Genomic DNA, 19,790 nt, shown 5'->3' with positions numbered 1-19,790 from the left:
ATACAAGGTCGTAACCAGGGTAACCAAACGTCCCTCGCCCCATCTTTCCATCCATCTCCCAAACACCCACGCACAAACCGCCCGCCTACAACTCAACTCCACCACAGTAACGAGCAAACTCCCAAACTATAAACCCTCGGATAACTCCCTTCCCTCCCCTCAATGGAAGTACCAATGTCGCTGGTTACACCCGTGCGACAGCGCGTAGGGGTATACAGGGGGGGATCAAATTCTCGGCGTAGTAATTTTCTGCTTTTGAGACACCGGATAATCAAATCCCATGGAAACGTCGTCTTCAGAACGGGATAATGGCTAGCATTCAGAACGAAGGTTTTTAGGGCCGGGCCGCATAAACGGCCCGGGGTTTTGCGTTGATTTGAAGATCTGGAGCAACGTAGCGCGATATGCACAGTTGACGCAAACTTTCCTTCTCACAGGTTCAAGATTGTGCGCCACTGGCCAGGTACTGCTGCAGGGTCTCCGGGTCGCGGATGGGGGCAAAGTAGGGGTGGGCCATAGCCTCTTTTGCGGTGAGGCGTTCCTGTGTGTCACATGACTGGTTAGCTGCGAAAATCAAATCGGGATGGCTCCATGAAAGCTAGGCCGAGACATACCGCGTGATCGTAGCGCAGCAGCTTGTCCAAAAAGTCGATGGCCTCGTTGCTGACAAAGCGCTGGTTCTCTGAGTTAACAAAGCTGTGCCAGGGCTTCTTCTGGAAGCGGCCAAGGATGTCGTCGTATTGGGCGTCGAGCTCTATCTCGTACTTGTCCAAGTAGTCGAAGAGGTCGTCAGTGCCGAGCACCTTGGCGATCTTAACGAGCTGATCGGCATTGCTGTTGCCGTGGAAAAAGGGCTCCTTGCGGAAGATCATGGATGCGAACATAGCGCCGAGACTCCACATATCTAGGCTGTAGTCGTACTCTTGAAAGTCGACGAGCAGTTCCGGGCCCTTAAAGTAGCGCGACGCGACGCGGACATTGTACTCGGTGCCCGGGTGGTAGAACTCGGCCAGACCCCAGTCGATGAGGCGCAACTGAGGGGGAGGGTTAGCAAAACTGGTCATGCGACATGTGGCCGCATGCGGGGAAGGAAGGTCGGGGGACCGTACCTTCTTGTTCTCATGATCGATCATAACGTTATGAGGCTTCACGTCGCGGTGCATGATGCCCTTGCTGTGGCAGTAGTCGAGGGCCTTGAGAAGCTCGTAGATGTAGTAGCGCACGTCAATGTCGATGAACTTGGGATACAGGGTGCGGAAGTCGGTGTTGTTGACGTATTCGAAGATGAGCGAGGGCGTCTTGCTCTGCGAATCCCGGACAACGTCGAGCAGGGCGACAATGTTGGGCCCGCCGGCCAGGTTCTGCAGGATCTTGATCTCGCGCTTTATCTTCTTCTTCTTGACGGGCTTGAGGACCTTGACGACGCATTTCTGGTAGTTAACGACATTGATACCCTCGAAGACCTCAGAGTATTTGCCGCGGCCTGCAATGGGGAGCGGTCAGCGGCACGCGTTCGGGTTGGACAGCAAGAGCAATGCAACGTACCAATCTTCCTGACAACCTCGTAGTTTTCCAATACTCCCCAGCCTGCGACGAGTTAGCGATGCGACACCTCGGCGAGTGGCGGGCGTCGTGTTGCAAGCGGCGCGACAGAGCCCGCAGCAATCACGAGCAACGAAAAGAGGAAGCCTAACCGATGTTAACGCTGTCGTAGTCCCAATAACTACGCGGCATGTTTTGGTTGACATCGGCGTAGACTCGAGCCATGCTTGCGACGATGGCGCTTGGGTGCGCGCGACCTGTCCGGAACGAGTCGAGGTTGCAGGTTGGAGGTGTCGTGGGCAGAAGGGTCAGGCTGGTCAGCAAAGCCAGTGAGGGGCACATGGGCAGCATCTTTTTCCAGCCGCGCTCATCTGCGCTTCCAGCCGCTTCAGGTTCTGGACCGGGATGCCCTAGGCGCCCTGGTGTTACTCCCTGATAAGGGTCCTATCTTGCCCCCCCGCAGTTCCTGCCTCAGGCCTAACGGTTGGGCCTCCTCTACACCAGCTCAACCACTTCCCTGTTATTGAACCCAGTTCCACGTCAAAGTGGTTCCTTCCAGCCCACCAACCCACCTCATAAAAATTCAATGAAATTTGGTGGGAGATTGAATCGGCTCACACAAGGCAGTACATGTAACTTGGGTATTTTTCATGGCCACTCTGTCACTCTGAACATAGTAGGTTTCTTCGACCTGCCAACCGCAATTTAGGTATGATGCTAGCCAGCCTGAACACGACACGGGAGGATAGTTACACAGTAGCTCAGGCAGCTTGCTTCACCTACTCCATCCTTAACACCCGCAGTATGTACCTCGGTAGTTACCTGTACATACAGAGCGGATCCCTGCTCATCGCACAGCGTCGCATCAAATACCATAGGTTAATAAATCCCACCGAACCGCTTCCGGCTCTGAACCCATGCTTGTCTTCTTTCACCGTCTTTTCCTGTCACGTAACTGGCGAACCACCGAACCGGCTCACCTTAGTTGTTGAAGATGAGTTCCAGAAGATCACGCCGGGCTCCGTCTACTGCCCAAGACGACGGTGCCTCTACCAGTACTCGGTCTAGACGGCACCGTAACCGTGACTCTAGTCACCGCCATCGTGACTCTGACCAGCACACTTCCAGCCAGCAAGCCTCCAGCCACCTCCACCCCAACCAGCACAACCCTGGCCATCGCCCGCCATCGGTCGTGTCACGCTATTCGCTGCGCGACCAGTTTGCTGCGACCCGGCAGGAGTATGAATTTGGCTTTGACGATTCCTCGTCCATTCTGGAACGGTCGACCTTCGCCTCCGAAGCCGTCCACGGTGATGAGGCCGAGGGCGTTCCTGGCGCGGCTCGTTTAGCCTTCACTTCCGGCCGCGTCATTCATCGTGATTGCTATGAGCTGCTGTGCTTGCCAAGGGGCCCGTATCTGTCCCCTGATCAGATTTGGGAAGCAGCGCATCGTCTCGCCCAGGTTTTGGCAGTCGACAAGCAGCCGCCGGCTTTGCAGGGCTCGGCTGCTTTCCAGCTGGGTTTGGCGCAAGCCGCTGTCGAGACGTTGGTTGACCCTTCTCGAAGGCTAGGTTATGATATCTCCAGGGCCGGCAAGACTGATTTAGACTCGGATGAGGAGGGCATTTACGACGAATTTTTGGACCTGGAAGGGAGCGGGGCTTATGAGGCTAGGCTCCAAGAACAGTACCTCCTCCTCACACAGCGAGAGTCTCGAGCGGGTACCGACATCGGTCTTCGGCTGGATGCCACATCTCTCGTTGGCTTTGTTGGTTCCCGACTGGGTCCCCGGCGTGACGTTGATTCTCAAAAGGGTACATGGCGTTTCGTTGGGTCTCAACCCCAACGGGGTTCGCGGCGGCAGGGTCTGAGGCCGGAGATCTTAGACTTCTCGCTTCAGAAAACAGCTAGCACCAGCGTGCCGGCCCTGCGGAAGCCTATTGAGAGGACGATTGGGAGGGCCGTTGAAAGCGCTGTTCTGTTTATCCGGAATTTGGGCGCTGAGAAGAAGTTGCGCAAGGCTAGCCCAGGACGTTATCTCCGTCTCTCAAACCCGACCCTGGCAGTCACTGCGTCGGCACATGGGCTATTGGATGAGCCATTCAAGCTTACGCCACTCCTTCTTGATCGCTACCAGCCACCAGGGCCCTCGGTACACGAAAGAATGCGCGTGGAGAAGCTACTGGCGTCTCGATTCCTTCCTGGTCTGAGCCTAAACTTCCGCCAGGAGCTCTTCTGGCGAAGGGCACCTCTCCCTACTGCCCTCCCACAATTTGTCATCGAACAAGAGGTCGAAGTTCTCCCTCGCCCTTCCACGACGACCCGGATAGGCCAATCTTTCAAGCTATTTCGCAGCAATCACCCCCTCAACGTTGAGATCTCAGCCCGGAAGCTGCTTGGTCGCAGAAGCGAGCCGTTTCCGAGCCTGGGGCTGGCTGTTCACCAACGGGTTGGTCCCGGCACGGCCTTCCTCCTAGCAGAGGCAGACGACTGGAAGCTCCGGCCATCCAAGGAATGCCAAGAGATGCCCAAGTTTTCCAAGGCCTTAGGCGGTCTCGCGCCCCTAATCAATACCTTGCGCACCCCGCCAACCGTCGAAATCGGGTATGTCTTTGGGAGGAACGACCTCGGCATGCAGTCCGGCCAAGCCCTCACCAAGCCCACCACAAAGGGCCTCGCAGCCCTCGACCTCGACCTCGACGAGCAACAGCCCAGCTCCTGGTCTGTTTCCACGGGCCTGAGCCCCAGCACGGCAGTGGGCTACCTCCGCTACGGCCGCGACCTCTTCACCTCTCCCGCCGACGCTGCGAAGCCCTCCCCCAGCCCGGCCAACAACAAAACCGGCTTCCGCGCCGAGGCCGAGCTCGCCGCCAGCTCGCAGCACGACTTCTTCCTCGCGTTCCGCGCCCTCAAGCGCGTCGGCCGCTTCTCCAAAGCCGGCCTCGAAGTCGGCCTCTCCACCAGCAACCTGCACGTCTCGCTGTACTGGTCGCGCCTGGGCCAGCGCCTCAGCCTGCCCATCCTCACCACCACCGACACCAGCGCCACCTCCACCTCCACCGCCGCCGCCGACGGCGGCCGACCCACCCTCCCCATCAACCACCTCCTCCTCACCATCCTCCTCCTCCCGCTCACCGCCTTCTCCGCCTGGGAAGCGTACACCAACCTCCGACGCAAAACCCAATCGGCCGCCGCGCGCCAGGCGCGCCGCGCGCAGCAGCTGGCGGCGCACGTGGCGGCGCGGCGGGCCGAGGCGGACAAGCTGGCGGCGGTGCTGGCGGCGGGTGTGGGGCCGCGGCAGGCGGCGGCGCGCAAGCGCGGCGGGCTGGTGATTGTGAGCGCCAAGTTTGGCGTGCGCGGGGCGCCGCCGGACGAGGTGGCTGATGTGACGATTGCGTTGGCAGGGTTGGTGACGGTGGGGGATGAGGAGGACGAGGATGATGAGGATGAGTTGGTCATTCCGGAGGGGGTTAGGAAGGGCAGGCTGTTGGGCTTTTGGGATCCGGCGCCGGGGAGGGAGAAGGTGCTGCGGGTGGTGTATTCGTGGGAGGGGAAGGAGGCGGTGGTGGAGGTGAAGGGGAGGGAGGAACTGAGGTTGCCTTGAGCTCCGGTTTACTTAGCTACGTGATGCGCGCGACGCTGATGATGATGATGATGATCATGACGATGGGTGGATGATTGATGGATGGATGCGATTGGAAATAAGGCCAGGTCCGCAGGCACACACGTTTTTTTGAGAATACACGCTGATAGTTGGAACACTTGTCGATCGCGCTCGGGCAGCCGGCACGCCGAACACAGAATAAATGTACAGTTCTGGCGCACGTGTCCGACCATATGTGAAATTCGTGCCTAATCTACATGGGGCCTCATGTCATCGAACCTTCCGTCCATCGGCCGGGGAACAACGCTCTGGGGAGGGTGACTTGCTCGACTCCAACGTAATCTTCTCGAGGCAGGTTGATAACGTTTTCCCCTGCATCATTTGCTCGGCCTTGGACTCGTGGCCGATCGAGTACACCGGCCAGGAGCTGTGGACTGCTTGTTTCAAGGGCCCGTATATTAGCTGGTCTGCCTCTATGTCGACGAACCGCTTGAGAAGGTCAACATCTTCCGGCCGCATTAGGCCTATCTGGAGGCGCAGAACCGCCGCCGCGACGTAGTGCACCCGGCTTTGGTCGTATATTCCTTTGGTGAGAAGTAACATAGTCGACCGGCGGGCTTCGAGGAAGGAAGATCCGGCGCTCGTCTCGATCGCGTTCATGGTAATGTGGTTGAGGAAACCGAGGAAATGGAGGAGGAAGCTGTCGGTGGCCTCGAACCCGTGGCGTAAGTAGTAGAGACGCACGACCGTCTCAAGATGGTTTACGGCCTCGTTGTAGATATCACGCGGCGCGTGGGCCAGTGGTATCCCGGGGCTTCCGGTATAATCCAGAATGGGTGAGATGAGGTCGATAAGCATGTGGTTGTAGTACATGTGCAGCTTCAGTTGATGTGGCAGTACGATTTTCTTAGGAGTGAGAGGCTCTGGGAGATTATTCTGCCATGCCCGAAGCCGGTAGTAGAACTGGAAGATTTGATCGACCGATAACTTGGTGGGCGGGCCACGCCGCGAGAAGATGAGGGTTGAGACCTCACTGATGATGGTCCAAAAGTCGGAGATGGCCTTGAAAAGGAGCCCGTGGAACGTTGGTAAACGTGACTGGCTCAAAGGATACCTCACCCAGAGCTCGCCATACCACTCCGGGCATTTCAAAGGGTCGGGAAGAAGTGTTGCTGGAGGTTTACTAATCGGAGGTGGCTGCAAGTAATGGTAGCTGCCGAGACTGTAGCCAAGGTTAGTCGGCATCCCGAAACCATTCCGCGGGAGGTGTTGCAACGTACCTTTGCCAGCAGAACAGGCCCCATGCAGTGTATGTCCTCACACACTGCATCTCAGGGGTGTGGTGTTCAAGTGGGAGGTCCAAGAGTTGGATCTCGTCGGCCATTTCTATAGCCTTGAGGGTAAAGCGCCAGCCGAGTTTATCGGTGCCATTGAGGTTGTAGATGAGGGTCAACATCAGCGCAGCTTGTATTGTGGTAAGCCTAGTTTGCTCCCACTCCATGTCTCTGCGTTCCCAGGTTGGATCAGCGGGGTTCCTGAATGGCCTTTCCAGCTCCGACTCAACCTCGAAAAGCCGCTTGGCTTCGGCGAGAAATTGGTAACCGATGTTTTTTGGGTTCCAAAACTCGGAGCGTCCCTGTAGGCCGCGGTGGCAGAACTAGAGAGGATTAGCCAAAGGACGCACTTAGACGCGGCAGAGACTCACGCATCCCATGCACAATACAGCATTGACCAAAAGCGAGGAGCAGAAACGTGTGTTCTCGGTGCCCATATCCTCCAGAAAATAGTCCTTGTGAAAAAATGTAAACCAGTCGTAGTCGAAGAGGAAGTAGTCGTGCAGAATCTTCCGAAGCAAGCCATCGTCGTTGCTAACGGTGGTCCATTTCGACGGCTTCACCGAATCCAGCCAGGGGTGAACGACGGTCGCAGATAGGTAAGGCTTCTCATACGGATCTAGTTGCCCCGCGCCGTAAACGGAGTCGGTACCGTTTGCCGCACCGGTCAAGAGTCGTTGTTGAGGCCGTTGGTGGCCAGTTTGGTGGGACGAGTTCGGGCACTGGCGGAGGGCATATCCGTAGACGTCCGAGTCCAGGTACGGATTGTCCATATTTCGCAGGAAGGGGGGCATATCGGGGAGATAGGGAAATTCGTAGCGGAACCGGGCCTCCGGGACCAAGGCTAGTTGGACGAGCATGTCCCCATAGTTGACATGACGGAGGATGGAGCCAGCATCGCTGCCGCTGCGAATCCGCCGGAATACCTCCGTGGCCTCCTGCTCGGATCTCGCCTGCAACACATCATAGACCTGTTCGAACGCCGACTTTTGGCTCTGCAATTCATTAAATTTACGTTTGAGCGCCTGAGTATGTGTCTCGGCCGCTTTGGTGTCGAACTCGCAGGCGGTGCCCCGGTCACGACAGATGGAGCATACCGGCCGGTCGCCATCGCACTGTGAGCGAGGTGGTGGTTAGTAGACAAAATATCACGTACAGTGTACAATGGTGCCAATCCGTCGGGGCACTGATAAGCAGGGTGCAGGTATCATACCTTGGATTTGCGTTTCCTGCACGCACCACACGCTGCCGTGGTTGCCTGGCCTCTCTTCCTACGAGCGGGAACCACAGGCGAGGCGGCGCCAGAACTTGAAGCGGCGGTCGGGGAAGTGCGGGATGTCGATTGTTCGCGTGACCTGTCGGTTTCAATGGCCGTAGCATTCGCAGGTAGGAGACGCCGCAACGGCCCGCCAGGTTGCTGCTGTCGGTCGAGAGGCGAGGCCGATTCAGATCTTGACGGCATCATGGCGGGCGCGGTCGCGGGGCAGGGCTCCCGGCAGCGTGCGGTGCTGGTGCTGGTACTGGTGCTGCTGCTAGTGCTGCTGCTGCCAGGGCAGCGCGATGGACGGGTAACGAGAGACAATTCGTACAAGGACGAATAGAAGGCGTGCAAAGAGCTGGCGATGGCTGCTGTAGGCAACGGAAGGAACAGGACCCTAATAAAAGTACCATTGTTCGCGGATCGCACCTCGCCCGGCGCTATGGGAAGTTGTAGTAGTAGCCTTGGCTACCATGGACCACCTCAAAAAAAGTCACCTTCCCATTCGGCAGCGAATCACAACCGGAATTCTCTCCGCTTCGCTCTTCATTCGCTCTTAGGAGCCCACGCCGACGCTGCCGGATGCAGTGGACCGGAGTGCAGAGGAAGGGCCCCTGTTCGGCACAGTACTTAATTAGTGGGTCGATCGGCAACTTTCTGGTAAATTCTGCCGGTTCCTAAAAGGCGGTGGGTCGGGCCGGACGAGTCTCGCAGTGATGTTTACCCCCGAACCTCTCAAACCATGTGGGGACCAGCAGCCCAATTCCGCCGTTAGCTTCTCACTAATAAAAGTGGAGGACGATGGGCGAAACTACCGCGGAACTAAGTGCAAAAGCCGGTGGATAAAACCAGACGAACATCCAAGGATGGAATCGGTAGAAGCCAACCGTTGGTACCTATTGGGTGGTAGTTGCATTATTTTCCCAGGCACCCTATCCGAGCTACCTATCCCATGGATGCGGAACACTCCAGGTCTCAGGGAACGGGGAGTCGGGAGGTCAAGCAAATCGCTTCACCATCGCCAGCCAATAACATCCCTTGTCTCCGTCCTCGGGAGATGGACGGACCTTGCAGCTGCAGCTGCGGCTTGCTGCTCCAATTTCTCCCCAGAGCCAGCGGACAGGGTTTTCGCCGTTTTCGGCGCGCGATAACGAGACGAGCTCCCTCTGGCCAAAAAAGGCCGAACTCGAAAGTGTAGCAAAAATCAAGAAAATAAACAAAAGTGAAAGAAACCAAGAAAGGAAAAAAAGAGGCAAGGTAAACCGAGCAAAATAGATCAAATAAAAAAAGTCGAGTAAAGTACAAAGTAGACTTTGTGTTTCCATGTGGCTTTCTTTTCGTTCCTCTAGTCGAAGGTTTGGTCGGCATCTACACCTGGAGTTCAGCTTTTTTTGCCCATGGGGTGAAGGTGCAGTTGCAGCGGGGTTACAGATTATTCCGTCTGTTTGATGGCGGGGCTGCTCCGTCGGGCTGGTTTGATGTCGGTGACTCAAACCTGCCGCATTGCCAATCGGTAAGTGTTTGAACGGGCCCTGAATCGTCTACTGTAACTGAAAAGAACAATATTCTGACTCTTTCACAGCAACACAACAACCACCTCCATTTTCCCTCGGTCCCTCATTCCCTCATCCCTCACAATGGCTCCCACCGTGCTGCATCTCCGCAGCGAGACCAAGCCCCTCGAGCACAGATCGGCCCTGACACCGACGACAACTGCCGCCCTGATCAAGGCCGGTTACACTGTCAACGTTGAGCGCTCATCCGTGAGGATATTCGACGATGCTGAGTTTGAGGCTGCCGGTGCTACCTTGGTGCCCGAGTACAGCTGGGTTGATGCCCCCAAGGAGCACATCATCATCGGTCTGAAGGAGCTGGAGGAGAAGGAATGCAAGTAGCAAACCTGGAATGTTTCATGCCATATATGACTGTTTTGCTGACACTTTTTGAATAGTCCCTCTCAAGCATGTGCATGTTCAGTTTGCCCACTGCTGTATGATGCCATGATCACCCCACCCGAAAAAAAGCCAGGTTCTAATAAAGGTTGGAATATAGACAAGCAGCAAAGTGGTTGGGAGACTGTCCTTGCTAGGTTTCCCAGGGGCGGCGGTACTTTGCTTGACCTGGAATTTCTGGTCGATGAGAATGGCCGTCGTGTTGCTGTTCGTTTTCACCCCGAATCCGTTTTCAACCAGTGCTAACCGGAGTTCCCAGGCCTTCGGCTATCACGCCGGGTTCGCTGGTGCTGCCCTTGCTCTTGAAGTATGGGCTTGGCAGTTGAACCACAGCGAGCCCTTCCCGGGGGTCGAGAGCTATCCTAACGAGGATGCGCTTGTCTCGAACGTTAAGAAGGCGCTGGCCTCGGGCGTCGAGAAGGCAGGACGCTCGCCTCGTGTCATTGTCATCGGTGCCCTCGGCCGTTGCGGGTCGGGCGCCGTTGAAGCTCTGCGCAAGGTCGGCGTTCCTGAGGAGAACATTGTTAAGTGGGATATGGCCGAGACCGCGGCCGGCGGACCGTTTAGTGCGTCTACTTCTAGTTGCGTGGGCTGTTTGTGTGCGTGAGTCGTCGCTAACACGTTGCTCAGAGGAGATTACCGACAGTGACATCTTCGTCAACTGCATCTACCTGACCAAGAAGATCCCCAACTTCGGTAAGCATCCCTTTACAAAACTGAACACCCGAACCCACCTTTTCGTCACAGCCACTAACACCACCCAGTCAACCTCGAGTCCCTCCAGGTCCCGGACCGCAAGCTTTCCGTCGTGTGCGACGTCTCAGCCGTACGCTCACCCACCACACCAACGCTCTCCCAACCCGTTCCCAACTAACACACAACCTTCGCAGGACACCACCTCCCCCTTCACCCCCGTCCCCATCTACACCGTCGCCACGACCTTCGACGAGCCGACGGTCGCCGTCGAGGGCCTGCAGAGCGGCCCGCCGCTGTCGGTCATTTCGATCGACCACCTGCCGTCGCTGCTCCCGCGCGAGGCATCTGAGGCCTTCAGCGGTACGTATCATCCCCTCCCTTTCTACTGCCTCTTGGGCAGCCCATAAAAATACCAGAGGACTTGTGACTAAAATTAAATAATGCAGAGGATCTCCTCCCGTCGCTCCTCGCCCTCAACGACTGGCAAAACACGCCCGTTTGGTCCCGGGCTGACAAGCTGTTCAAGGAGAAGGTCGCGACCCTGCCGGCTAGCGCACTCGAGAAGTGAACAGCACCAGCAAGATGAGCACAGCAATCTTGAAACTGTCTTTAGAATAGACGGTGATAAAAACGGAGTCTTCCTTGAGTAATAGACAAAAGCTATGACCGGCTAAGCCGTCTTCGATCCTTCTCGGTGCCCTGATGACGTTGTGAATTTGAGTTTATGATTTCTAACATGGGTTCGCAATAGAAGGAACATGGGTATCAATGCCATTTCATTGCCGGCAGAGCAAGTCGCATTTCGTATATTCAGCATATATGCTAGAAAAACGTGTGCCCGAGGGCAGATTGACCGTCTCTTTGGAGAGATGATCGCGGCCCGATGACCCCCCTATTTCCCACCCAACTCCGTAACATCACAGCAGCCATCCCAAATCATTTCATTTTTCCGTTCCATTTACGTTCATCGCGCATACCCAACCGTGTTACCTAAGCGTAGAGCTTCTTCTCGTACGACTCCATGTTCACACCGCCCTCCAGCTGCGCGCTGGCGGTGCGGATCTCGAACCTTACGGTGCCATTGGCGACACATTCATGGAGCTCCTTCAAGCTAGTCATGCCGCAGTCCTGCATGGAGTGCTTGAGACCAGCAGCAAGGTACGGAAGGAACTTGGAGATTGATCTATAGCAGGTCAGCATAATGTTCAAGCTCGTTAGATGGAGATTGGAAACTCACCCTCTGTGTGCCACTGAGCCAGAAACACCCTGTGCAACCAGGACGCTGTCGCCTTCAGAGAAGTAACGAGCAGTGCCAGCATTGCTCTTCTGGCTGTCCTTGGCGCCGGCACCGGCCTTCTTGTCTTGCATGGCGTCGATGCTGCCCATGCCACGGTAGGCCTTGACGAGCTTGCCCTCCCGGGACACGAATGAGGTACCAGGAGACTCGGTGGTGCCAGCCAGAAGGCCGCCCATCATGACAGTCGAGGCACCCAGGGCAAGACCCTTGACAATGTGCCCAACGTTCTGAATGCCACCATCGGCGATGCAAGGCACGCCAAACTTGGCGGCAAACGCGCTGACGCTGTGGACGGCGGTGGCCTGAGGGCGACCAACGGCCATGACTTCTTGGGTGATGCAGGCACTCCCGCTACCCATGCCGATACGGAGACCATCAACGCCAGCGGCAATCAAAGAAGCAGCCTGCTCCCGAGTCACAACGTTGCCGCCAATGACTTCGAGGTCAGGGAACTCTTTCTTAACCCATTTGATCATCTCAATCTGGTACATGCTGTTACCCTGGCTACTGTCAAGGATAACGATGTCCAAACCAGCATCGACCAGCTTCGCCAGACGAATCTTGTCCTCGGGCCGGGTGCCGATGGCAGCAGCGCAGATGAGCTGCTTGGAATCGGCTGTCTTCGAAGAGAGAGGAAAGTCAAGGTTCTTGGTCAAATCGGAGCGAGAGATCATCGAGACGAGGTTCCCCTCTTCGTCAACAATCGGGAGCTTGCCCTTCTTGGACTCGGCAAGGATCTTGTTTGCTTGGCCCAAGGTAACGCCAGCCGGGGCCGTGATGAGATCGGTAACCATGACATTGGACACTGGCTTGCTCAGATCGTCCTCGAACTGAATGTCACGGTTTGTGACAATACCTAGGAGCTTTGAACCCAGTTTGCCGGATTCTATGATTTCAACCGTTAGCGCAAGGCCGATAAGGACAAGCAAAATGTAAAATATCCATGTGGTTGAGCAGCCATCATAATTTTCAGTGATACAGTCCCCATGACGCATAGGTCGATACGGTGGAACGAAAGTTATAATAAAGGTTTGTAATCATAGCAGGCGGGAGGAGAGTGGGGAGGCAAAATCAAACTAACCTGTGACCGGAAAACCACCAAAGCCCCACTTCTCCTTCAAGGCGATGGCCTCACCCACGGTCGTCTCCCGCTGAATGACGACGGGATCCAGGATGAAGCCGTTTTCGTACCGCTTGACCTTCCGCACCATGTCGGCTTGCGCCTCGGGGGCGCAGTTGTGATGGATGACACCAAGACCACCCTGGAGTGCCATGTGGATCGCCATGTCATGCTCAGTGACCGTGTCCATAGGCGAGGAAACCAAAGGCGTCTTCAGGGTGATCTTCTTGGTGATTGGCGAATCGAGCGCGACGGCAGAGGCGGGAAAGCCAATGTAGCCGGGGAGCACCAAGAAGTCATTGTATGTCAAACCGCCCTGGACCTTAGAGTCCATGAGTTCGTCCACACTGAGGCCATCTCGGTGCTCGTACTCCTGGAGGAGCTCGACAGCCTTTCGGTAGTCGAGCACACCCGCGCTGGCGTTGGGACCGTTCGTCGCCGGCATTTCTGCGCAACAACTAATGATCAATTGCAATTGACTCGGTGAATGAAGTCAAAAAAGAAAAATGGTCGGCGGGGGGATACAGCGACGAGTTCTTTGGCTGAATCGACCGACTGTTCCCCCCCAAGAGAAAGGAAAAAGAAGAATTTTGAAGTTCGCCCTCGAAATTTTTTTATGCCCGTCCATCGAAGGTCCGACTGCGGGGCATTGGCGGGCGGTGAGGCTGGCTTTCATGCCGCTGGCCCCGCTTTCGAGTCTTTTGCCGGGCTTTCGTAGGGCCGCGATCAAGACGGCAAGGCCCGGAAACAAGTGGGGTCATGTGCGTCGAAGCAGCAGCGGGGCTGTTGTGTGGTTGCCGGGGCGTCGCTTCTGCATGTAAACAAGACGAGCGGCTCCTATCCGATGCCAACCTGGAACCACTAAACTGCCGGCCCACCCCGGTCACTTCCCACCACTTGTTGCGACCCAATGCTGCTAACAACTTGGGCAGAATGAGGCCATTGCCGTGCCTTCTTGATTACTTGCATTCTTGCAACACTTTTTTGTGATATTTTGCTTCCCCTTGCGCTGCGCGCTGGTGTTTTGCAGGGTGTAAGACGAGATATTTTGCACGCGCCAATCTATCCCTGCCTTGCCCTGCCACCATCGGATTCTTGTTTTATTGGGGTTGAACTTCCAGTTTGTTTCCCTCTGTGACGACTGCCTAGAAACCACGGCCCCGCAGGTTGTTGCGCTTCAACCTCGACGACAAAACACGGCGCAATAATCCACCATCTAGATGTTGTCGTCGTCGGCAGCGCAAGCCGAGTAACCATATCTTGGGCGCATCAAAATAAAAAATGTCTTCGTCCTACAGGCCGCACCCGCTGCGGCAGGCCCAAACCGCCGACTATGCCGTTTTCCGACGTATGTATAATCGGCGATATATCCCCTTCCCCTCCATTCCTTTCCTGGACGAACGGGAAGAATTGCTAACATCCTAGGGCAGAGCCTTCAACAGCATCTTCATCGGCATCCTCAGGTTATTCCAACGCCTCATCCGGAACCTACGAGCTCGGTCGATCCTCCATTTCATCTTCGCCATCCAGCACCTATTCCAACCACGGGCATAAGCGCGGCCAAAGTGAAGTCACCCGCCGACCTCCCCCACTTCATTCGTCACAAAGCCACCCCTCCACACCGATGTCAGAAAATATCTACCATGCGGCTCGGCAATCTCTCCGGCCGCTCCCTCAAGTACCGCGCCCTACAACACCACCCCGCGCTCCTACCCGTCATGACCGCGGCCACAGTGTCGACATCGGAAAGCTGTCGATTGCTGACCATGGCGCAACATCACCAACCTCGCCAACTCCCCCTACGCCACCCCACCGTTCACCTAATGCCCGCCCGACCTCGATGCTTTTAACGCGCGCCGACTCACCTACCGCTCGTCCAACCTCGATGATCTTAACGCATTCCGATACGGTCCGCCGGGGCAGCGATCCCCCGCTCCCGCCAGCTCTCCTCCATGCGCACACAGCCCCCCTTTCTACGCCAGACCTTGAAAGACTGGGCCGGTCCTCAACAAACCAGCTCCGCACCTTATCAAGGCTGGCGCAATCCAGTTCTGCCGAGGAATTTTCCATTACTTCCCCAGCGCAGGAGGTGGTCGGTCTCAAGGGTCGGCGGAGGCTTCAAAGGGCTGACAAGGCCGGGAATAATCGCCCAGCGCAACGGACAGGCGGCTATGGTTGGGAGGGTAGGAACTGGATGGATAAGCAGCGCCAGTTCCTCCAAGCTTACGAGTATCTTTGCCATATCGGTGAGGCTAAAGAGTGGATTGAGGACGTTATCCAGCGCGCGATCCCGCCCATCGTTGAGCTAGAGGAGGCGCTGAGGGACGGTGTCACTCTTGCTGAGGTGGTCGAATCACTGAATCCCCAGCGCCGTTTCAAGATCTTCCATCATCCTCGACTTCAATATCGACATTCAGACAATATCGCCATATTTTTCCGTTACTTGGATGAAGTCGAACTTCCGGACCTATTTCGATTCGAGCTTATTGACTTGTACGAAAAGAAAAACATCCCCAAGGTTATTCACTGCATCCACGCGCTGAGTTGGCTGCTCTACCGGAAAGGCATAGTGGGCTTCCGGATCGGCAACCTCGTTGGGCAGCTGGAGTTCGAGCACCATGAGCTGGAGGCTATGCAGAAGGGTCTTGATAAGCTCGGAGCCAGCATGCCTAGCTTCGGCAACATGGGGGCCGACTTCGGCGTCGTTGAAGAGCCGCCAGAGCCTGAAGAAACCGAGGAGGAGAGAATCGACAGAGAGCTGGCCGAGAATGAAGCGGCAGTGGCGGACTTGCAGGCCCAGATCCGCGGCGCTGTCCTTCGGATGCAACTGGGCGATGTAATGCAAAACCTCTGGGATTCTGAGGATTGGTTGATCGACCTCCAGGCGCGCATTAGGGGCGACTTCACCCGCCAAATTATGGATTATCGGCTCCAGATGAAGCGGTTTGCCGTCAGACTTCAAAGTGCTGCGCGCGGTTTCCTCGTCCGCCAGCGCCAGGAAGGGACAGAGCAGGTGTGGAAGAGTGTTGAAGGTGACATTCTGAAGCTTCAGAGCTTGGTGCGGGCAAGCAAGGCCCGCAACGAGGTGCGAGATCAGCAGTCTGAGTTGGCCGTTGCAGCGGGCCCCATCCGGGACATCCAGGCGACCTTCCGGGGCTTCTTGCTCCGGAAGGAGATGATGGCCCAGGAGAAGGAAGTGAAGCACACGGCCGCCCCCGTTGCCGGGCTTCAGGCTGCCGTCCGCGGACTCCTTCTCAGACAGAAGCTGGAAGTGGAACAGATGGAACTGCAGTCAGAGACCGGCGCCATCACCAGTCTGCAGGCCGCCGCCAGGGCCGCATTGGCCAGGGGCGAAATCGCCTCCCAAAGAGACGCCCTCGAAGACTTGGCACCAATGTGGGAAACGTTGCAAGCCGCCAGTCGAGGACGTCTCGCTAGGCGCGACGTTGACGGGGTCAAGGCCGAATTGCAACAACACTCTACCTCCCTCGGCCTCCTCCAATCGCACAGCAGAGCAGCTGCGGTGCGCAGGGAGATCTCTGAGGTACTCGAGGGTCTAGGCGATGCGGAGGACGAAATTTTGACTCTACAGTCCACTATCAGGGGAATGCTCGAACGGAACCGAGTGTCCGATCTCCTCGAAGCCTTGGACCAGGAGGAAGATTCAGTGACTCAACTGCAGTCCCATATTCGCGGTGTTCTATGCCGGCAACAGAACAACATCCTACTTGATGACCTTGAAGAAAACGACGAGGAAGTTGCCGCCTTGCAATCTCTCGCGAGGGCAATGCTTCTTCGAGACAACGTCGCTAGGGTTCTGGATGAGCTTGAGGAGAACGAAGAAGTCGTCGGCGAGATTCAGTCCGCTGCCAAGGCCTTCATCGTCCGGGCAAAGTTTGAGGAAAAGAAGCGGCATTACAACGAAAACATGCAAAAGGTGGTCAAGATTCAGAGTTTCGTCCGGGCCAAACTTCAAGGCGAGGCCTACAAGAGCCTAACATCTGGGAAAAATCCGCCGGTCAACGCTGTCAAGAACTTCGTGCATCTTCTCAACGACAGCGATTTTGACTTCAATGAGGAGGTCGAGTTTGAGCGGATGCGCAAGACGGTTGTCCAACAAGTCCGGCAGAATGAGATGCTGGAACAATACATCGACCAGTTGGACATCAAGATCGCTCTTCTCGTGAAGAACAAGATCACCCTCGACGAGGTCGTCAGGCACCAAAGCAACTTTGGCGGACACGCCAGCAACCTCCTCGCCAACAGCTCCATGGCCAGTGTCAACCAATTCGACCTTAAGGCCCTGAACAAGGGTTCCAGGAAGAAGCTCGAGTCCTACCAGCAGCTGTTTTTCGCCCTTCAGACACAGCCTCAATACCTGGCCAGGCTCTTCAAGCGTCTGCGCGAGCAGGGGACCGCCGAGAAGGAGTGCAAGCGGGTCGAGCACCTCATGATGGGCCTCTTCGGCTACGCGCAGAAGCGGCGAGAAGAATATTATCTTCTGAAGCTCATTGGGCGGTCTATCCGGGAAGAAGTCGATGCTTGTAAGACGATCCAAGACTATCTCCGGGGCAACTTCTTTTGGTCCAGACTTGTCCACAATTACACGAGATCTCCACGCGACAGGAAATATCTGAGGGACCTCCTCGGGCCTCTGATCAGGGACAATATCATCGAAGACCCCGAGCTCGACCTAGAGAGCGACCCTATGCAAATTTACCGGTCCGCCATCAATAACGAGGAGCTCAGGACCGGCCGACCCAGCAGCCGCCCACTAGATATCCCCCGTGAGCTCGCCATCAAGGATCCGGAGACGAAGGCGGTGTTTATCGATCATCTGCGCGACCTCCGGGAGATCTGCGACCAATTCCTCGCCGCTCTTGAAGATTTACTTCCGCGCATGCCTTACGGTCTCCGATTCTTGTGCCGGCAGGCTTTCGAAGCTCTCTGCCAGCGGTTCCAACGGGAGCCCCAGGACCGCCTGCTGCAAATCATCACCAACTGGCTTTGGAAATTCTATCTCCAGCCGGCCGTGACCACGCCTGAGAATGTGGGCGTCATGGACAAGCAGCTGAGCCCTCTCCAAAAGCGCAACCTCGGGGAAGTCGCGAAGGTTCTGGGCCAGATCACATCCGGCAAGCAATTTGGGGGCGACAACATCTACCTTCAACCTCTCAATGCCTTCGTCGCAGACGCCATTGAACGCTTGGCCGAGCTGACGCAAAACCTCATCACCGTGCCCGACGCGGAAAGCACGTTCGACATTGATGAGTTTAACGACCTGTACGCCAAAAACAAGCCCACCTTGTATATCAAGATGACCGACATCTTTGCCATCCACAACCTCATCGCCGCCGAGCTACCACATCTCAGCCCAAGCAGGGATGACATGCTTCGCGAGATCATGCAGGATCTCGGAAGCGCAAAGCACAACGAGAGCGAGATGACGGCGGCAGGCTCGGCGGATATCCAGATGTTCTTGACCCCCAAGCTGCATGATGTCGAAGACCCAGATGCAAACATCAAAACGCTCTTCATGGAGACGAAGCGATGCATTCTGTACATTATTCGTGTGCAGACTGGCGCGAACCTCCTGGAGATCATGGTCAAGCCCATCACGGCAGAGGATGATCACAAGTGGGCGATGCTGCTACGGGATGACTTCTCCGGCAACTCGAACACCCGCGGCGCTTACTCTGACGCTAACATGGTCGATGTAACCCGCATGACTTATTACGATCTGAAGAGGATAGCTCTCGAGAACATCTTGCGCCTCGAGCAGCTGGGCCGCATCTCGCGCCACAACCACTATCAGGATGTACTCAATGCCATCGCCGTCGATATCCGAACCAAGAGCCGGCGTAGGGTGCAGCGACAGCGAGAACTCGAGGGCGTCCGTCTGACGCTGGGTAACCTGCACGACAAGGCCAAGTATCTTGAGCAGCAGCGGAGGAGCTACGACGACTACATTGAGCAGGCGATGGCCACGCTCCAAAATAAAAAAGGGTAAGCGGTCCACTGCAGATATCTATTCTACAAAAACATTACTAACCTCTTGCCCCTCCAGCAAAAAACGTTTCCTCCTCCCCTTCACAAAACAGTACAACCACCAACGCGAGCTCGAGCGCTCGGGCCGGGTGCCCAAGTTCGGCTCGTACAAGTACAGCGTGCGGGCGCTGTCGGACAAGGGCGTGGTCGTCTCGTGGCAGGGCATCCCCGAGCGCGACTGGGGCCAGATCAACCTAACCATCTCATGCGACGAGGTCGGCGTGTTCAGCATCGAGGGCAGCCGCGGGCACATCCAGATGCCCGGCGCCAGCGCGCTCGTGCCCATCGAAGACTTGCTGCAGGCTCAATTTGAGGCCCACCAGTTTATGAGCCTGTTCGAGGGCGGCCTGAAGCTCAACGTCAATCTGTTGTTGCACTTGCTGTATAAGAAGTTCTATCGGACGCAGTAAGGGGGCCGATGGTTTGAGTTGGGGGTTGTCGACGTGGTGGGGAAACCGTTTTGTCGGTGTTAGATAGATTTTTCTTTTTTTCTTCTCTTTTGAGGTTTATTCTCTGATGGATGGCTAGCCTGTCTGTTGAGGTGGTGGATTTCTTTTTTTATTCCCGGCTTGTTTTGTCACAGATCAAGAAGATAAGCACCAGAGAGCGAGGCGCGAGGATATGATGGGGGCTTGGGTCTGTTTTGGCTGTGCGAAGTTGGCGGTTTGGGCGGGTGGACAGACGACTGGGGATGAGAGATTATGGGTGGATGACGGACGACAGGTGGCGGGTGGGTGGGAGGCAACTGGCTTGGGAGGTATGGATGGATGGATGGGTGGGTCGGTGGGTGGACGGACTGTTTGTGTGTTTGGGAGGGAGGAAAGACGAGGTGCGCCGGATATTCACAGTGTTATTTAGCCATGGGAATGAGTGAAATGATACCTTTAGTTTCTATTCGTAATACTGGCGTTGGTTGATCAAGGTCCCTTGCATGTTTCC

At 56.2% G+C, this 19,790-nt stretch overlaps 6 protein-coding genes across 6 annotated transcripts; 3 read left to right on the top strand and 3 right to left on the bottom strand.

The window, feature by feature from the left end:
* Positions 1 to 213: 213 nt before the first annotated feature.
* On the bottom strand, positions 214 to 1,926 carry F5144DRAFT_33015 (kinase-like domain-containing protein). Its single transcript, XM_066784128.1, has 5 exons — positions 1,695 to 1,926; positions 1,546 to 1,587; positions 1,110 to 1,483; positions 615 to 1,034; positions 214 to 541 (listed from the first exon to the last, which is right to left on the bottom strand). Exons 1-5 carry the CDS (start codon positions 1,891 to 1,893, stop codon positions 440 to 442), a joined length of 1,137 nt encoding a protein of 378 aa, XP_066648364.1. The 5' UTR covers positions 1,894 to 1,926; the 3' UTR covers positions 214 to 439.
* Positions 1,927 to 2,080: 154 nt separating this feature from the next.
* F5144DRAFT_501780 (uncharacterized protein) lies at positions 2,081 to 5,349 on the top strand. Its single transcript, XM_066786400.1, has 3 exons — positions 2,081 to 3,301; positions 3,356 to 4,918; positions 5,021 to 5,349. The coding sequence occupies exons 1-3, from the start codon at positions 2,537 to 2,539 to the stop codon at positions 5,144 to 5,146; spliced, it is 2,454 nt and encodes an 817-aa protein (XP_066648363.1). The 5' UTR covers positions 2,081 to 2,536; the 3' UTR covers positions 5,147 to 5,349.
* On the bottom strand, positions 5,350 to 8,388 carry F5144DRAFT_555191 (uncharacterized protein). Its single transcript, XM_066787888.1, has 4 exons — positions 7,694 to 8,388; positions 6,852 to 7,595; positions 6,427 to 6,803; positions 5,350 to 6,368 (listed from the first exon to the last, which is right to left on the bottom strand). Exons 1-4 carry the CDS (start codon positions 7,943 to 7,945, stop codon positions 5,417 to 5,419), a joined length of 2,325 nt encoding a protein of 774 aa, XP_066648362.1. The 5' UTR covers positions 7,946 to 8,388; the 3' UTR covers positions 5,350 to 5,416.
* Positions 8,389 to 9,375: 987 nt separating this feature from the next.
* Positions 9,376 to 10,954, top strand: F5144DRAFT_588646 (uncharacterized protein; the record flags this gene model as incomplete). The annotated part of the gene is made up of 8 exons (XM_066789953.1): positions 9,376 to 9,598; positions 9,690 to 9,728; positions 9,791 to 9,897; positions 9,950 to 10,256; positions 10,321 to 10,386; positions 10,455 to 10,516; positions 10,581 to 10,746; positions 10,833 to 10,954. The coding sequence occupies 8 exons, from the start codon at positions 9,376 to 9,378 to the stop codon at positions 10,952 to 10,954; spliced, it is 1,092 nt and encodes a 363-aa protein (XP_066648361.1).
* Positions 10,955 to 11,547: 593 nt separating this feature from the next.
* Positions 11,548 to 13,446, bottom strand: F5144DRAFT_555187 (IMP dehydrogenase/GMP reductase). Its single transcript, XM_066787887.1, has 2 exons — positions 12,765 to 13,446; positions 11,548 to 12,569 (listed from the first exon to the last, which is right to left on the bottom strand). The coding sequence occupies exons 1-2, from the start codon at positions 13,246 to 13,248 to the stop codon at positions 11,620 to 11,622; spliced, it is 1,434 nt and encodes a 477-aa protein (XP_066648360.1). The 5' UTR covers positions 13,249 to 13,446; the 3' UTR covers positions 11,548 to 11,619.
* Positions 13,447 to 13,625: 179 nt separating this feature from the next.
* F5144DRAFT_522996 (uncharacterized protein) lies at positions 13,626 to 19,584 on the top strand. The gene is made up of 3 exons (XM_066786757.1): positions 13,626 to 14,151; positions 14,234 to 18,809; positions 18,871 to 19,584. The coding sequence occupies exons 1-3, from the start codon at positions 14,085 to 14,087 to the stop codon at positions 19,259 to 19,261; spliced, it is 5,034 nt and encodes a 1,677-aa protein (XP_066648359.1). The 5' UTR covers positions 13,626 to 14,084; the 3' UTR covers positions 19,262 to 19,584.
* The last annotated feature ends 206 nt before the right edge of the window (positions 19,585 to 19,790 follow it).

Source organism: Chaetomium tenue (assembly GCF_020726465.1).
Source record: "Chaetomium tenue strain MPI-SDFR-AT-0079 chromosome Unknown F5144scaffold_1, whole genome shotgun sequence".
In the NCBI taxonomy this organism is placed as follows: Eukaryota; Fungi; Ascomycota; class Sordariomycetes; order Sordariales; family Chaetomiaceae; genus Chaetomium; species Chaetomium tenue.
Note: the sequence above shows the minus strand (reverse complement) of the source record. Positions and strands in the feature narration are given on the sequence as shown.

Coding starts and splice junctions, on each gene's coding strand:
- F5144DRAFT_33015 (XM_066784128.1), bottom strand. CDS start 1,893: ATGCTGCCCATGTGCCCCTCACTGGCTTTGCTGACCAGCCTGACCCTT. Junction 1,588..1,694: donor CTACGACAGCGTTAACATCG/GTTAGGCTTCCT, acceptor AACTCGTCGCAG/GCTGGGGAGTATTGGAAAAC. Junction 1,484..1,545: donor CGAGGTTGTCAGGAAGATTG/GTACGTTGCATT, acceptor TCCCCATTGCAG/GCCGCGGCAAATACTCTGAG.
- F5144DRAFT_555187 (XM_066787887.1), bottom strand. CDS start 13,248: ATGCCGGCGACGAACGGTCCCAACGCCAGCGCGGGTGTGCTCGACTAC. Junction 12,570..12,764: donor TGGTGGTTTTCCGGTCACAG/GTTAGTTTGATT, acceptor TTGAAATCATAG/AATCCGGCAAACTGGGTTCA.
- F5144DRAFT_555191 (XM_066787888.1), bottom strand. CDS start 7,945: ATGATGCCGTCAAGATCTGAATCGGCCTCGCCTCTCGACCGACAGCAG. Junction 7,596..7,693: donor GCAGGAAACGCAAATCCAAG/GTATGATACCTG, acceptor CCTCGCTCACAG/TGCGATGGCGACCGGCCGGT. Junction 6,804..6,851: donor CTGTATTGTGCATGGGATGC/GTGAGTCTCTGC, acceptor AATCCTCTCTAG/TTCTGCCACCGCGGCCTACA.
- F5144DRAFT_522996 (XM_066786757.1), top strand. CDS start 14,085: ATGTCTTCGTCCTACAGGCCGCACCCGCTGCGGCAGGCCCAAACCGCC. Junction 14,152..14,233: donor CGACTATGCCGTTTTCCGAC/GTATGTATAATC, acceptor ATCCTAGGGCAG/AGCCTTCAACAGCATCTTCA. Junction 18,810..18,870: donor ACGCTCCAAAATAAAAAAGG/GTAAGCGGTCCA, acceptor TTGCCCCTCCAG/CAAAAAACGTTTCCTCCTCC.
- F5144DRAFT_501780 (XM_066786400.1), top strand. CDS start 2,537: ATGAGTTCCAGAAGATCACGCCGGGCTCCGTCTACTGCCCAAGACGAC. Junction 3,302..3,355: donor GGCTGGATGCCACATCTCTC/GTTGGCTTTGTT, acceptor GATTCTCAAAAG/GGTACATGGCGTTTCGTTGG. Junction 4,919..5,020: donor GCGGGGCGCCGCCGGACGAG/GTGGCTGATGTG, acceptor GGGGTTAGGAAG/GGCAGGCTGTTGGGCTTTTG.